The sequence below is a fragment of the Pyrgilauda ruficollis genome, unplaced genomic scaffold (assembly GCF_017590135.1).
Source record: "Pyrgilauda ruficollis isolate IOZ18807 unplaced genomic scaffold, ASM1759013v1 scaffold24, whole genome shotgun sequence".
In the NCBI taxonomy this organism is placed as follows: Eukaryota; Metazoa; Chordata; class Aves; order Passeriformes; family Passeridae; genus Pyrgilauda; species Pyrgilauda ruficollis.
Window position 1 is genome coordinate 15,829,500 of NW_024523648.1, and position 16,123 is coordinate 15,845,622.

Sequence of the window (16,123 nt, forward strand, 5' to 3'; positions counted from 1 at the left end):
ACAAAACATCTCATATTTGCTCAAAAAGGTGTTGTGAAAATGTCAAGCATTTTGATTGATTGATTATTTATTTCTAATTTTCATAAAACATATGAGAAAAATGGGAGAAACCGCGCAAAAAAAGATGCCCAGAAACATTTTCCATCTCTCTTGTATTTAGTAATAGGAATAATATTGCACTGATGTCTCCTTTGACAAGTATTTCTGGAGTTGCTGATGCTCATTTGCATATATAGTCTCATAGAATCATTTGGGCTGGAAGGGACTTCAAAGATCATCTCATTCCAACCTCCCTGCTATGGACAGGGTCACCTTCCACTAATGCAGGTTGTTTGGAGCTTTATCTAGTCTAGTCTGATAGGCTTCCAGGGATGGAGCATCCACAGCTTCTCTGGGCAGCCTGTTCCAGTATCCCACCACCCTCATACTGAAGAATTTTTCTTATATGTGATCTAAAATATACTCTTTCACTTTAAAAGTTACTCCTTGTCCTATCAATACACTTCCCCATTGAGTCCCTCTCCATTTTTCTTGTAGCCCCCCTTTAGGTACTAGAAGGCTGCTATCAAGTTTTCCTGGAACCTTCCCTCCTCTTAAGCCAAACAGTGTTTAATAATTTGTGTTGAATTCTTGTTATTAAATAGCATACCTAAAACTAAAGGAATTATTTCAATATAAATTAGGAAATTAAATGCTGTATGCTCAACATTTGGCTTTTTGTGCTTAGCTGAGGAAATGAGTATTTGCTTGAAGTATCACTAGTTTAAATCTTTGTCAGATCATCAGAGATAGAATAGAAGCTGCATCAAGACTAAGGAGTTGCTGTGTGTTTGCACAGTGAAGAAGAGTTTTTTAATTCATTTTTTTCTGGAGGAGGAATGGAGGTTTGAAGGGGTGAGGAACCTGCCCAAACCCTCTTGAGGACTCTGGTCAGACCTTTTGAGCTCTGGTAGGGGTGGTGTGTGTATCTGGACATGCCAGGGCAGTAAAGTAGTCAGCAACCATCTGTCTTTTCCGTGTCTCATCAGTTATAGAAACTATTCTAGATTTTGAAAGCAAAATTGATTTATCTGTCATCTGTTTTCCTAGAGTTAAAACTGAATTAAAACCAGGGGTAGTAAAAATAGGTTATAAACTTTCTGATGCTTTTGTGTTTCCATTTACTTCTCTTGGAACCAACAAATTACCAGTAAATGGAATTTTGCTAGTTTTCCCATGGAAACTTTGATTGACAATTGCATTTATTGGTGTTCTTTTATTCCATGTTAGGATTCACACTGTTAAGTAATCTAATTGTAATACAACCTGTCTTGTGGTCTGTACAGTGTATCTGTCCATCTCTCAAGTTCTGTACAGTACTGGTTGATTTCAGAGTTGATTGGGGTTTTTGTGGTGGTGTTAGGTTGTAGCTTAGAGGCCATAGGGGTAAGAAAGTTGTTAGTATAGACATGTACACTGTAGACAGAACCAGTAAGCTACAAGTTAATCTTTTGTCAGCTAAGTGTGTACAAATGTTTGTCAGCTGCCATTGCCACTGTTAGCTTTTCCTTCAGACAAAATAGTGTTGCAGACTTTTGAAACTTAGAACTGTAATTCTTATTTGTTTTGTTCCTGAGATCTAGTTATTGATTTCAAAATACTTGGCATTGAGAGATCTGTTTTGTAACATATGAAAAGAAATGGTTATAATTTGTGTGAAGCTGTGTGTAAAATAAATTGCACCATGTATTCTCAATTTGTTCCTGAAGGCTGATACTGTGGGTATAAATTTTATTATGGTAGGCTTTTAAAAGTCTGTCTCTACTTCCTGTGAATAGTAATATGAGGAGCATGAATTTTGTGTAATGTCTTGCTGGTTTGGGATTGAATAATGTGCTGAACTTTAAGACTTTTGATTTTTAAGACAGAGTGACTGAAACCAAAAAACAAACCACTGTCTGACCTTTTAAACTAGGTTTGATGCTGAAAGTACTGAGCTCTTGAACTGGATTGCAAAATCAAAATCTGCCATTCAGGCCGCAGACATCAAAGAATATAAGAAGATGAGAGAGACTTCAAGCATGAAAGAAAAATTGAAGGTAAAATGGGGAAGATAGAGCATGTTTCAGTGAATACTGTACTTTGTATCTAAGCTGGCAGTCAGCTGGAGGTGTCAGCTGGAGGTGTGAGCTGATCTGCATGCTTTGAGGGGATTAAGTCTCTCAGTTAAATAGTTTCAGAACTGAGCATACATGGAAATCTCTGACCAGCTGGACATAATTTTTTTGCTGGTGTTGTTGCATAAGCCACAGGAAATTTTAAAAACATAAATTACTGATGTCTCCCTTGGAGTTCTGAAAAATGTCTGTCTTCAGGTTTATTATCTTTTACACTAAGTAGCATATTTTGGTTTAATGTTTCACAGTTGGAAATGGCCTTGATTGACACTACTTATATAATTTTGGTGGAGATAGGCCAGTGGGGTGCTCAGAGACCCCTTAAATCATGATGTGACCCTCCTCAAACACTGTACCACCCAGGGTCCAAAGTGGTTTGTTATAATGCTTGGACATGTTGTTTGCTCTATTAATTTTGGAGAAAACCTGATTGTTACAGCTTGTGTACAGTATTGCTGACACCTGCAAGGCAGACTACATAATCTTACAGAATCTTGTGGGAGCTGTGAAATAACCATTTAATTTTCTATTCCTTGCCAGGAATGTATTCTTGCCTTTCTCTGGTTCTTGAGCATTCTTTGTTAATGAAGACTCAGTGGAGCTTTAGCAGGACCTGACTCTGCATTTGAAATCATAAACAATACTTAAAAATCTCTATAAAGAGGCTCCTTCATAGTGCTCTCGTGGAAAATGGTGCAAGTAGGAATGTTTGGAATGGCAGTACTGTTGGAAAGAAAAACCAAAACAACTACCCCAATATTTTATTTATAGATCTTTAAGAATGTTTATAGCTCTTCAAAAAAGAGGCCCTGAGATGAACATCAGGTTCCCATGAACAGTACTTTTTTTAAATGATTTGACTCTAAGTGGATAGGACAGAGTTTGTTCTTCCCAGCTGTGCAAATAAGTGCATGCTTCTGAATGTACTGTAGGAAGCCTAAACCAGAGTAATGACCTTTGACATGAGGTTCAAAAAGATTTTAGTTTGGAGATGTGTTGTTGTAATCACAGAGGATTGTAAAGTTGTGGTTTTGTGGCCAAGGAACTCATCTTTCTTCTGTGGATGTATTCTATCTGTTGAGTCACAAAGGAATATTCACCAGTATGTGTAACTTGTGGGAGGAGCTTTTTCCTTTAAAAACCTTGCTAGTAATGAAGAATTTCCCTCTCCAAGTCTTTGTAAGGGAGAGTAGAGCACTAGAGCTTATGAGAGCGGATTACTGGTGTGCTATAGTTCTTGCTGTTTGGAAGAACTGTTCTAGGGAACAGGTGTGTTGGTCCCTTCTACAGGAAATCACAGTAGGAACTATAGAAATGAAGGGGCCATTAAAAAGGTGGTCTTTTCTCCACTGGTTCACATTAGAGGATTACAGGTGAATTTTTGATCACAAATGACTTGTTTCAACTGTTGTCCCAATATCTTATTTCACACTGTGGGATCGTCAAGCCGTTGAACAATATTTTATTCCTGGTGCTGTAGTACTAATCTCTCACATGCCTCCTGCTACTTATGAGAGCTGACTCCTTTTGCATTTGTTTTCTGCACAAGCAGAACTAATATGCATCTCAGAAGTTGGTGTATCCAAAATAATGATGTGTTTTTGGTAGTAGTGGGAAAATAGATATTACTGGGTGAAGGAGGGAAGTCAAGGAAAATAACCCTTGCTGCCAGTATATTCTTTATTTGATTCACTTTGAAGGTGATTGAAAAGGAAAGACCTGAAAAAAGCCAGAAGTTAGATGAACTGAAACGAAGTGGACGCATTCTTTTGGATCAAATGGGAAAGGGTAAGCAACTTGGATGTTTTTCTCTTTTGTGATTTAATCAGTTGAGTTGCTGGGAAATAATATCGAAATACATTATCTCCTTCCTTCTCCCTCCATTTTCTTTCCTTCAGTGGTCATTGTTACTAGTTAGTTGTGTGTTTTTTCAATTAAGCTTTTAGAAAAGCAACATTATTATTCATTAATGTGCATGTGTTCATTTGCAATCTTTTACGGGGTATTTTAAGAAATTATTTCTCTTTCAGTAACAATGCTAGTTACATGCTTTCAAGGAAGTAGTTTGATTTTAAGTAAAAGTTTTAAGACAACTGCTATAGAGAAATGAAATTTTTGAAGCTAAATTTAAACTTGATACATATGTGTCTCTTTTTTCATAGTTTTATCTATTTTTGTAAAAACTGTCCATGTTTTTAATGATGCAGTTACAATCTATGGCTCAAAGGCAAGAGAGAAGTCTATATGATTGGGAAGATGATTGATTGCCAATTAAAACCCTGATCAATGACATCCATGAAAATTGAAGCCTTGCCAAAATCTTGTTTCATATTGAAAAAACAAAAGCATAGCTTTTGTAGAGGTATCATTCCATCAGTAGAATGATACATCTATAAAAGAGATGTTCATATCATCTGGAGGCAATCTTTTAGATCTGCTGTGCACTTGACTTCTGGTGAAGTTATCACTGGAGCATTCAGACAGGAGAGAGGATGGTATCACTGTCCTGCATGATGACCAGCATCCCTTTTGGAAAATGGTGAATTCCACTGGATTTCTGAGCAATCACAGTTTTTTGCAGTCCAATACTTTGCTCGTATGCCCCAATTTACTAAGCATGTCCAGTCCTCCCCTCCTTGCCTACTGCAGCTGAAGCTTTTTACAGTGAGTGCCATTGCCCTGAAGTTAATGGCTGAAAGCCACTGATTTGACCTGGAGTTTGGTTTATAAAAACTTTTAGATGTTGCTTGTTTTCAAACCTGAACAGAAATTAATGCTCCCTTCCTCTTTCTTCTACAAACCCTTGTAGTTGTGATATGATAGGTCATGGTATGAAACCAGCATGTGTTAACCATAACAAGAAATGCATAGTTGAAAAGCTGCTTTGTATCAGCAAAGAGTAAGGTCAAGAATTTGTGTTCTAACTGATGGTTATCTTAAGGGTTGGGGTCTCTAGAAAATAACCAATCTACAGCCCCTGGTTTTGTTAGGGTCTGATAGTATGCTCTGTCCAGCTCAGGCTCGCAGCCTTTTTCCACACTGAGGCCCAGCTACACCTGTGTGGAATAATGCACAGAACTGGCTCATTTGTGCCTACATCCATTTCTATCCTGGGGCAGGTACAGGCTGTGCCATAATGGCAGTGACTGGTCTTTGTGTGCATGCTCCTCCCCTGTGGCTGCTGTGGTGTTGGTGTGCCAAGCCTGTGGCCATTGTGTGAGCACAGGGACATCTATGGAGCAGGGTCATCAAGTGCTCCAGTAGAAGCTGGCTGGCTGCCCTGACCAGAGCTCTGGACTCTACTTGTGCTAGAATGGTTCAGAAAAAAAACCTCTCTCTGTGTCTTTCCTCAAAAATAGAGTATCTCACTCTCCATTTTACTAGAAATATAAAGCTGAAATGGTGCTAGTAATAAGTATAGATTTATAGATATTGAACTGGGAATCAAAGTGTTTTGTATATTAATGTGAAAGTGCTCTTGTATTTGAAGAGAGGAAAGGTTAAATGCCTATTAATGAAAATATGTTGCAGTTAATATAACAATAATTTGTATAATCTTTGTAGATGGACTTCCTACAGTGGATATAAAATCTGTGATGGAGAAAATTTTGTCGGGGTGGAAAGATGTGGTTCAAAATCTAGAAGAAGTGGCTAGAAAAATAAAGTACCAGGAAGATATAAATGCTTATTTAAAGGAAATTAATGAGCTTGAGAAGACTTTAATTGAGAAGGATGACTGGCTTAAAGACTCTTCTTCAGCATCCCAGTCTTCAGCAGTCCTGAAAGACTTATGTCAGGTAAGTCTGGCCAAACTTGCTATTTTTGAATGGAAGCTGTCAGAAGCACAGGATGCCCCAGTAGAGCTTGGCCTAGTCAGTAAGGTAACTCAGTTTCTAAGGCATGCAGGGCACCTGGCTTGACTGGAAGATTTTAGAATCTGTCGCAGAAGTACTTTAGTGTTGTCCCCCTAGTAATGTGGATGAGCTGTGTTGCAGCAGTGTACTAAAATCTTCGTGTTTACAGAGTAAGTGTCAATTTTGGTTTTGGTTTTTCTTTTACAGCAGGAGTTAACTCATCTCATAAGCCTGAGTCCACAGTTGGAACATCTGAAAGCCACCTGCAAGACACTCACCTCTCAGCCCATGCCTCCAAATTTCATTCAGGAGAACTTGAGTGGTTTTCTTGATCACTTCAAATTGACTCGTCAGAAACTAGAGGAACGTCATCAACAGCTGAAAAAAGGTAAATAGATAAACATAAATACATATGTTAGCATAAAGCCTCCTGCTTACATGTGTTTTGATTTTATTTCTTTTTTATTTGTTTTGAGCTGAGTGAAAACTCATTGAATTCTGGTGGAGCTTTTGTAGTGTTTATGCTAGGCGTTGTGCCAAACTGACAAAATTATTTTATTCACCTGGAAGAATGTGGCTTCCTCTGTGCACAATTCAAAAATCTATCATTCCATGGTGTTTAAAACAATTATGCAAGGATGCAACATTGCTGAAACCTCATTTAACTACTTAGCAAGACATATTTAAGGTGGATGATATAGCTGAGAAATCTCTCTCTCTGGTACTTACAGAAATAAATATTCTGTAATGAAATACTAGAAATGAAAAGTAGAATATTAGGAGAACCTTGTAAAATGAAAGTGCGCATGTGAAATTTCTTCTTTTTTATAGCTTTGAGCACATTAGTCATACATAATTCCTTTTGGAAATTTCATCTTTGAAGTGATTTGAATCTGGCTTGCTTTTCAAGCAGTTTCTACTTGGGTTGTTGTTGCATTATAAATTTCATTATGAGCATTCAAACCAGTCATGCTGGTTTTTAAAGAATTTTAAATGTAGTGCATGAAATATGTAGTTCTGGTAATACTTTACAGCTGAATAGCAACAGCACAGACTTGTAAGAGATTTTTTTTCCTGAGTTTTTGTTTCAGAGCAATTTGAGGAAGTGTTTTATTAACAGCCCCAAAATGAATGGCATTAACACTCTATTCTGTGAGTAGTAAAAATAGGCTTAATTACTAAATGTAGTCCATCTATGCAATGTGTTGCACCAGGCCTGCAGGCTTCAATTATATCCATGCAGAAAACTGTTTGAATGAAGTATCTGTCAGCCATGTTCAAATTACAAGGGGATGTTTTCATTCTTACTGTGACTAGTTATTATTTTATGGCTGGTTTTGAGTTCATGTACTTGTGTGTGATTTTATTGGTATTTTGTAATTTGGTAACTATACATCATGTGACAAAAATACTTTTTGTGTGTGTGTCACGCATCACTTGAGGTGTTATTGATCTGCTCGAACCAGTTACTGCTTGGTAGAAACACCATACTTATTCTAACACATTAAATGTGTGTTTGTGTGTCTTTTGAATGAGACAACCTGCTGAGAAGTTATATTGCTGAAGAACAGAGGGAAACATTAGTTCAGGGTTTTAGCTGTTTATTTACAGCATAGTTGAATCGCTGCAAGGTAAAAACTTCCAGAGCTCTGTTAGTGCTGGAAACAGCTAGTGGTGTGACTTAAGCATTTGTGAACTGACAGAAGGCCTGCTCTTCTTATGGCTCTTTGAGCATCTGAAAATTCCCCCATGGAGAGCTACTCAGTCCCAACTCTATTGGCAGTTTTTAGATGGGAATTGACTCAATATTTTTGTCACTGGGAAACTACTTTAACTATTTTCTTCTCCTTCAGCGTTTTCTGTAGTTTAGTGACAGTACACCTATATGCTTCTTATTAATTTTTCCCCTCTCTTTAAATTGAGCTGGCTTTAGGAGGAAAGGGAGCTGGATAACTCTGATTCTCTCAAAAATGTTGATTCATTTGTATAAAAGGTAGGACAGTTCTGACAGTAAACTGTTGAAAAGCTACCTAGTGAGTCAGAACAAGGCTTAGATTAATTTTCACGTGGGGCAGTAACAAAATTGCTTAGGAATCCATGAGAATGTGAGAATGTGCATACCACAGTGCAGGATTTACAGGCCAAATCCTGTTTGCTGCAGTTATTCCAATTGGCTGTTTTCATTCTGAAATGCTACTGAGTTGCTGCCTCCTGCCTGGGATTCCATACAAATTGAACAAATTTTGAGATGTGGTTGAAGATAGCAAGCACATACTCCATCCAAACTTTAATTCCCTTTTAACTCTTCCTAGATGGTGTTTCTGTTCTGATAACAGGCTGAAAGCTGCTATTTTTATATATTTGTATGGGTAAATATATTAAAAACCATGAAAAAGCAAGCAAAACACAAGCCCACACTGACATGTGTTTTATGTATTTATATATATACACACACTTTTATAAATACTAGCTTATATAGTTCCTATATATAGTGTGTATATTTAATTTAATATGGCTATTATATTTGCTATACTATGTTTTCTATATATAGTAGATATCTGTGTGTGTGTATTTGCAGATAAGTAGTAGATATGTCTAAAGCTTAAAAATGCAAAATACTAATTTTTGGTGGTTTATATATTTTAAATACTATGGATTATTCTTAGCATAATAACATATTATTTAAATACTACTGATTCTACCACCCCACCCACCCAAATAGATTTAGGTGCTTAAGTGTATAAAAAGAATTTCGTAAATGGGATTGAATTTGCAAAGTTTTTGGAAGGTTGTAATTGCATATTTATTATTATATTCTATATACTTGTATGTTATATATTTAATATTTTAAGAGCAAAAACAATGCTATCTGTTGAAGAGTTTTTTAGCCCTTGGGAAGTTGATTATGTTCACATCTCCTATGCTTTGGGTTGAAGTGCATTTCCTTACTTTGTGTTTTGTTCCCTTCCTCCTTTACATGGTACCAGAGACAGAAAGGCAGCCGAGCCGGGAGTACGTGGAGTCCCTGCAGCAGCTGAAGGACACGCTGAGCGAGCTGGAGGGCAAGCAGCACTCCATTGCCGGTGGTCTGAGTGAGCCCAGCAAGGTGGAGAGCGCCCTGCAGCAGGCAAAGGTAACTCTCACCTTGGCACTGAGTAAGGAGGTTACCCCACTGCTGTCACCCTCTGTTCTCCTGCCTTGCTTTCAGTGGGGTAGCTAACACTGCTCAGAGGGGCATCAGGGGTGTGGTGTGGAACCCACTTTTGGAAGTGGCTTGCTAAGTTATCAGGCTGCTGAGGGACATGTCCAGGTGAGGGCTGGGTATCTGAGCCTGCAGGACTTCACAGCTTCTCGTGCTGCCTGTGCCAGGAAATGGGGTTGAGAGCTGGGACTGCTCAGCCAGGGGAGAAGGACCTCAGATGGCCTTGGTGGCTTCCCCAGGCACTCTGGTGTGTGTGTACCTCCTGTGCTCAGAAGTTACAAAATAAATAATAGAGCCCCAAGAGCATCCCACTTCTAGTGGCTGGGTTGGATCAGGTTGATGACTTGATCCAAGGTCTGCTTCTCTGTTGCCAAGTGCTGTTGTAAGGAAAACGAGGAGCTGGAGCTGCACCTGCCTGTCCCCATGACACCACAGTCATGCCTGTGCCTGGCCTGATTCTGTCCTTGGGAGGCCGTGTCCCTCCCTGGGACAGGGTGATCTCCTCTGACCCTGCCTCTGCCCTTCTGAAGGGACTGTGGTGTGTAGGCTTTCCACCCTCCTCTCCAAGCACGGGGTAAAGCCCACCCAGGTGTGAGGGGTCTGCCTGATTAAACTGTCTGAGGGTCAGCTGGTTAACAAACCCATCCTGCTGCATCCTGCTTGGGTGTTTAGAGAGAGTAACTGTACTTCTCTGACCTCCAGACTGCCTTTCAAAGGGAAACAGTGCTGTTGAGCCATAAAGGTAATTGGTACAAAAATCCTGTCCAGTAGAAACAATATTTTGTTTCCTGTTATGAGCTTATAAAGTAGACAAAAATTTATAGATGACAGCTGCTTTGGAAATACCAAATACTGGGGCAAGGATGGACCTCTCTCCAGGGAGAGAATTCTGCATCTCCATTACTTCCCCCCCCCCCTTTTTTTCGTTTGAAAAAACTCAAATACTTCCCTGCCTGCTCTACTGCCCTCCACATCTGGAAGCATGTAGTTTTCCTGATGTGGTGGCCTCCAGGTGACACTGGAGGAGCTCTGGTTGCTGGGTGCAGAGAGCACCTTCTCTGTTATATCCTTCTCTATTTAGCAGAGCAATGATTTTTAGAAGTCCAGTAAATACAAGTGTTAGTGCTTTGGGATTTTTTGAACCAGGAGATTAAAAGAAGCTTTGATTCTTTGGTTTTCTTGTTAGTGTTACTTCTGTTTTGTTTAGACTTGGTGGAGATTTTCTTGTCCATATTCTACGTGAATTACAATGGCATTTAGCCTTTGGAGGCTTGTTTTTTCCTGCCTCTGCCCAGTTTTCTTCAGAGACTAATTACCCTGAAAGGACGTACTCTGCTAGTGTAGGTGCTTTAAGGTGAGAGTGTGAGAGGAGAGGGGAACAAACTGTATGTGAGGAGCTGCTTGTGGAGCCTGGGATTTTTCACTTTTCTCTGCATTGTAGAAGGCACTGATAAGTGCTTCATCTCTGGTCTCCTGCACAGAAAGCTCTTGTTTTCTAAAACATACATTCCTCTTCCCAGTCTCATCGCTACCTCTCTGCCCTCCTTAGAGGAAATAGTACACTTTCCAGGAAAAGAAACACAATAAATATAAAGTAGATTTGAGAACATGAACATTTTAAAAAAGATTCTTCTTCAGTAAAAATACAGCAAAATATGTATGTACACATCCTGCTTGTACATATTAAATGTATATACTAGAAAATTAAATCCATTAAATTAATAATAATTTCATGTGTTCATTGTGAATTTCTCTTAAGCAAATTTAAAGCACAGTAATCAAAATGATGAGTTCAATGAAATGGCAGCATTTTTCATGTTTTGGCTTATATCTTCAGCTGTTATTTTTCATATTAGTAAATTAGCTCTTTCAAATCAAGTGACTATATATCAGCAATGTCATAGCGAATATATTCAGAATGTATCCTCCCTGTATCCCATCTGGGAAAGTAGTTTCCAAAACTTGAATATCCAGAACTTTTTTTTTTTGCAACTAAGAAATTATACTTCACTTTACAAAACTTGGAAGAACACACTCTGCCGGTTTGTATGTGCTTTTAAAAAACAAACTTGTGGGGGTATGAACATACTGAGGTCCTGGTCTGGCTGTGCTGCAGTTTGCTCTGTGAGTGCAGTGTGGCACAGCCCTTGCTTTGTTGACTTGAGTGCCAGTATGGCGCGGCACACGAGAGGTGTAGATGCCTGCACATGCTGAGCTATGAGGCCAAGCTTTGCTACCCCTTCTGTAGTCTCTGCTGCTGCACCAGTACAGCAGCTGAAGGTTTTGCTTTTTAAAAGGTTGTTTGGACATCTCTGCTTCAATAATTGCTGTAACTGGAGTATCACTCTTCACTGAGTCTGCACAAGTATCACTCTTCACCATCTGCACAATGAAACTTTCAATGTACTTGAATTTGTATGTGTGCACCTATTGTATGGCTAACACTGGAAGGAGGCTTTTTTTTTCCTTTTGTTATAGACAGTTTGTGAGACACTGGAAGCCCAGAAGCCCAGGGTAGATAAACTTGCTGAAGAAACAAAGGCTTTGGAGAAGCATGCATCTTTGGACATAAAAAACACGTACATGCAAGAGTTCAAGGATGTGCAGGGACGCTGGGACAAGTTAAAGCTCAAGATTTCCAAAGATGTTAAACTACTGGAGGAAATTATGCCCAAGTTGAGACTATTTGAGGTAAAATGAAAGGATTTTTTTTTTGTCTTGCATAACTGAGTTGCTTTATAGACCTTTCTTTCTCTGTGTTCTTGCAGAAGTCCAGATCAAACTGATAGAGAAGTGGAATTTTGATGATCCACTAGTCTGGCAGAGGCTGAAAGCATATATAGTATATTTGTAGCAGCATAGAAGTGGAATTCGAATGTGCCCAGGATATTACTTTGTCTTCTAACAGAAATACTTTGCACTTAAAATTAGTGTCCCTCTCTTTTCATAGGCAAAGGTTAGGCTGAGGTCAAGGATATACCAGCTGTGCTGTTAATCCCAGTAGGGGCTGATGATCTTCAGTGTGATTGGTGTCAGATGCCCATTAGTCTTAAAGTGTAATTCCATGCCTGCTACAGAAAGCCTGCTCCTTCAAGTAAGGTTTTGGTGGAAAGTCATGAAGAATTAGTACAAGGAAGTTAGGAAAGGGAGTAAGGAAAAGGCTTGGGTGTAGTGACTTTTCCAGTTCCAGCCATGGCCTCTAAAGTGACAGGAAGGACAGTTTAAAAATTAAGGTTACTCAGCCTTCCTGCCTATTTTATAAATATATACACATGCCTATGAAATCCTTCAAGACAGAAAATCCCACTGAGAACAGAATCATGTCCTGAGCAAGATGCTAGAAACTTTCCTGTTATCTTAAAAGGAGCTACAGAAGCCAAAAAAGAAATTATAGCAGAAGAAATAATGGAAGCAATTATTAAATAGTGGCTTTTTAAATATTAAACTATTATTATAATTTTTAAGTTACTGAAAATGAAAGAAATATTTACTGATGCTATCTGTTGAAATATGGGGCTTACATTGTGTTGTCTTATGAACTGTATTTTTGAATACACAATTCCTGTGTTTTCTAAAAGTTTTGTAAAGCTGTCAGTGGATGGACAGTTGTGTTATATTCCCTGATTTTTCCTTAGATACTTATCTATATTGAGATTTTTGTAGTCTAATACTGTATAAATAAAAATGACAGTCTGGAACAAGTTGAATAAAAATGCTGTGGACAACACTGGGCACACCAGGATGTAACTTGTACTGCAGGAAAGATTGGTATGGCAGCCTTGGTGCATGGTCCTGGTGCAGACACCAAACACAAGATTAGTTTGGAGAATGACTGGGCAGGCTCTCCTTGGCCAAAAAGGAATTGAAGCACCTGGCTATTAAAGGGGAAAAAAGTTTACATGGGGAGGAAAAAAAAGTGCATGTCAGTGCTTGGAGGACATATGGTTTATGTTTAACTATATGCAAGTATTAGTTTATTTTTAATGGGTTTTTTTTCCCCTCCTAAATCCCCTTTAAAAATTGACGTTTCCCAAAACAACACTCCTCACATTTAGGTTTTTGAAAAGAAACAGTGTAAATATTTTCATTTTAACAGTGAGCAGACAGGTGCACAATGACTAAAATGCTCTTGTTAGCCTGATGAGGATGTCAGTGGCAGATCTGCCTGTGTGTCCTGCTGCTTAGGTGGTTCTTCCGTTATTTGTGATGTGATAGAGGCTCCCCCACGCTGACAGTGCATGCATTAATGACATGAACTGGGAGTAATGTTTTACTGGGAGGCTGTAATACTCATGTGATGGGAGGAGTAGACAAGGCTCATTTTATCAGTTTTGCATCTTGTTTTTCCTAGAAGAAATTTTCTTTATCTTGTATTCTGTTATCACACCTCTAGTAATGTATGGCTTTCTGTGTCTTTGATTATGTATCACTCTCAGATCTTTTAAATCTGCTGCATGACTGTACATCATGTGGTTTTTCTAGGAGTGAACAAGTTAAGATTCAGCACATTTGATCTTTGTTCCTGCCTGGAAAAAATGTCAAAAACTGATCCTGAAGAAGTTAAGCTCTATAGCAGCATTCCAGTACCTAAAGGGAACCTTTAAGAGAGATGAAGGAGAACTTTTTACATGGGCTTGTGGGGACATGACAAGGGATAATGGGCTCTTAACTGAAAGAGGGTAGGTTTAGATTGGATTTTAGGAAGCAATTCTTTACTGTGAGGGCAGTGAGACACTGGAGCCTGTCCAGAGAAGCTGTGGATGCTTCATTCATCAAAGTGTTCAAGGCCCATTTGGATGTGGTCTGGTGGAAGATGACCCTATCCATGGCTGGTGGGTTGGAACTGAATGATCTTTGAGGTCTGTTCCAACCCAGACCATTCCATGACGAGGATGTTCATGTCTAAAAATTGTGAACTGTTGTACATCAACAGCCTACACTGGTTATTTAACCACTGATAATTATTTACATGTGCAATGCAGAAGCATTTACTTAATTAAACTTTGTAAGCTTGGTTTGTGATTCAGCAAGTTATTTAAATGTGTGTCTAACTTTGAGTAATCTCACTTAATTCCCTTCAGCTACTTATGTAAATAGCTTATTGTAAGAATGCTAAATTAGTTGTGTGCCATGGTGCCTTGTCAAAAGGCAGCCTTTATAAATACATATTTTTTTTTACATTAAGCTATAGTTCACTGTTAAGCATCATAGGGTCTTTTTTTTAGAAAATTATTTTCAGGCTAATCATTTGCAGGAAATTCCCCCAAAATGGAAAAGGAATGAAGAAAATGTCATGACTTTGACCTCTAATGGTAGCATTGATCTAAAAATAAACATGGACTTAGTCTAATGGGTTTTCATTAATGCAGACATTTTTTGAGAAATATTGTGTAACATATTGATCTTGAAAACATTGTGAGTGTAAGGTTTTTAAGAAAATGAAGTGTATACTTTCCTCCTTTGTGGCATGCAGAGTAGAAGGTGAAGCTCATGAGCTGTTCTATGATGATGATTGTGTCAGGATAGATGACATCTATTAAAAACTCCAACCAAATAGTCAAAAAATGTTGAGTGAAGGAAGTCCAGCTATATTAATAAAAAATGTCAGCCACCTAAGTTGTTTGAACCAGGGGAAATAAGATCCCTCTTTGTGTTGTGTGTGTTGGTTTTGTTTGTAAGGATGATTTGGAACATCCATGACTGCATGGGAAGGAGATGGCAATGCTTCTGTCTCCTTCCCTCCCTCCTTCCCTTCCTACCTCATTGCAGGGTATAAGGCAGCTGCCAATTGTTAGATCACATAATTCTGAAATTGTGTGTGTTTATTTTTTCCCCCAAGGGTTGCTCTAGTGAGTACAGTGTTGTACTATTGGCCTCAAACATCTATGCTGTTTTTTTAAGATTTTAGTGGTTTGTCTGATCCTCTATGGTTTTTTCCTTTTATGTGTGTCTTGCTTATGCAAATGGCTTTCCCAGCATGGTTTCTACCTGAAAAGTACATTTAGCACTATCCACTCCTCTTTTCCATGTATTCTTGTAGAGCCCTCTCTTTTCCTTTGGAGTGCAGTTTTCAAACAAGTGTGGAAACAGTTATGCATTTTTTTACTCATAGTTTTTAGTCATATTTCCAGCTTTCAGCCAGGTTCTTCATGTGCAGAGTAACCACATAATTCTTGAAGCCGTGCTCTCCTCCTTACCTGATCCTGTGCTTTATGTGATAGATAGCCTGGAACAGTTCAATGTCATTTAAATCATGCTCTGGTGGATGGAAGAATATCGCTATTGTGAATTTAATATTCATATAAATTTGAGAACAGAGAAATTTGGGATGCCCCTCTTTCCCCCAGAAAGCCCAACAAAACAAACCCAAAAATTAAACAAAAGTTGGTCTGATTCAAAACTAAGGCTATGCCAGCAGCTTGTAGAACACCTTTTGCAAGCTGCTGGAAGTTGAAATGCAACAGCCGTACGTTCTTCATCACAGCAATGTATCAACTGTTCCTTACTATATTTGATTTAGACTGACTCTAAAGTTGTTCAGAAGTGGATGGATGGTGTGAAAGACTTCTTAATGACAGAAAAGGCTGTTCAAGGGGATACTGAAGGTCTTCAAAGGCAACTTGACCAGTGCACAGTGAGTTTTGCTCTTATAAGGAGTCTTTTGAAATAACAAGTAGCATCTCTTCTTATTGTTTTGCTTGTATTAAGTACTGTTCATAGCACATTAAGCCCACCAGAAAAATTATTTTATCTTTCTTCAGGGCACTTGTTTGAGTTGGTTTCTTTTTTTGCAGCTGTAATATTTTGTGCTTTTCAAAGGTCTTCACTGTAGTTATAAATATCTATCTACAAGTTGGAATTATTTGCTCTATTACAGGTTCGTATATTATTCCCAATTTTTTGTGATTATG

The 16,123-nt window shown here is 38.5% G+C and overlaps 1 protein-coding gene across 2 annotated transcripts in view; it reads left to right on the top strand.

The window, feature by feature from the left end:
• The window catches only part of LOC121354808 (utrophin-like), a 256,297-nt gene that overhangs the window by 5,643 nt on the left and 234,531 nt on the right, over positions 1 to 16,123 (top strand). The window contains exons 5-11 of one of the 2 annotated variants that reach the window (XM_041469722.1): positions 1,955 to 2,078; positions 3,857 to 3,944; positions 5,721 to 5,953; positions 6,221 to 6,398; positions 8,998 to 9,143; positions 11,691 to 11,903; positions 15,733 to 15,846. In XM_041469722.1, the coding sequence (XP_041325656.1) occupies positions 1,955 to 2,078; positions 3,857 to 3,944; positions 5,721 to 5,953; positions 6,221 to 6,398; positions 8,998 to 9,143; positions 11,691 to 11,903; positions 15,733 to 15,846 (1,096 nt within the window). Of the gene's footprint in view, positions 1 to 1,954; positions 2,079 to 3,856; positions 3,945 to 5,720; positions 5,954 to 6,217; positions 6,399 to 8,997; positions 9,144 to 11,690; positions 11,904 to 15,732; positions 15,847 to 16,123 lie in introns of both variants that reach the window. The other variant, XM_041469723.1, reaches the window with a different exon arrangement.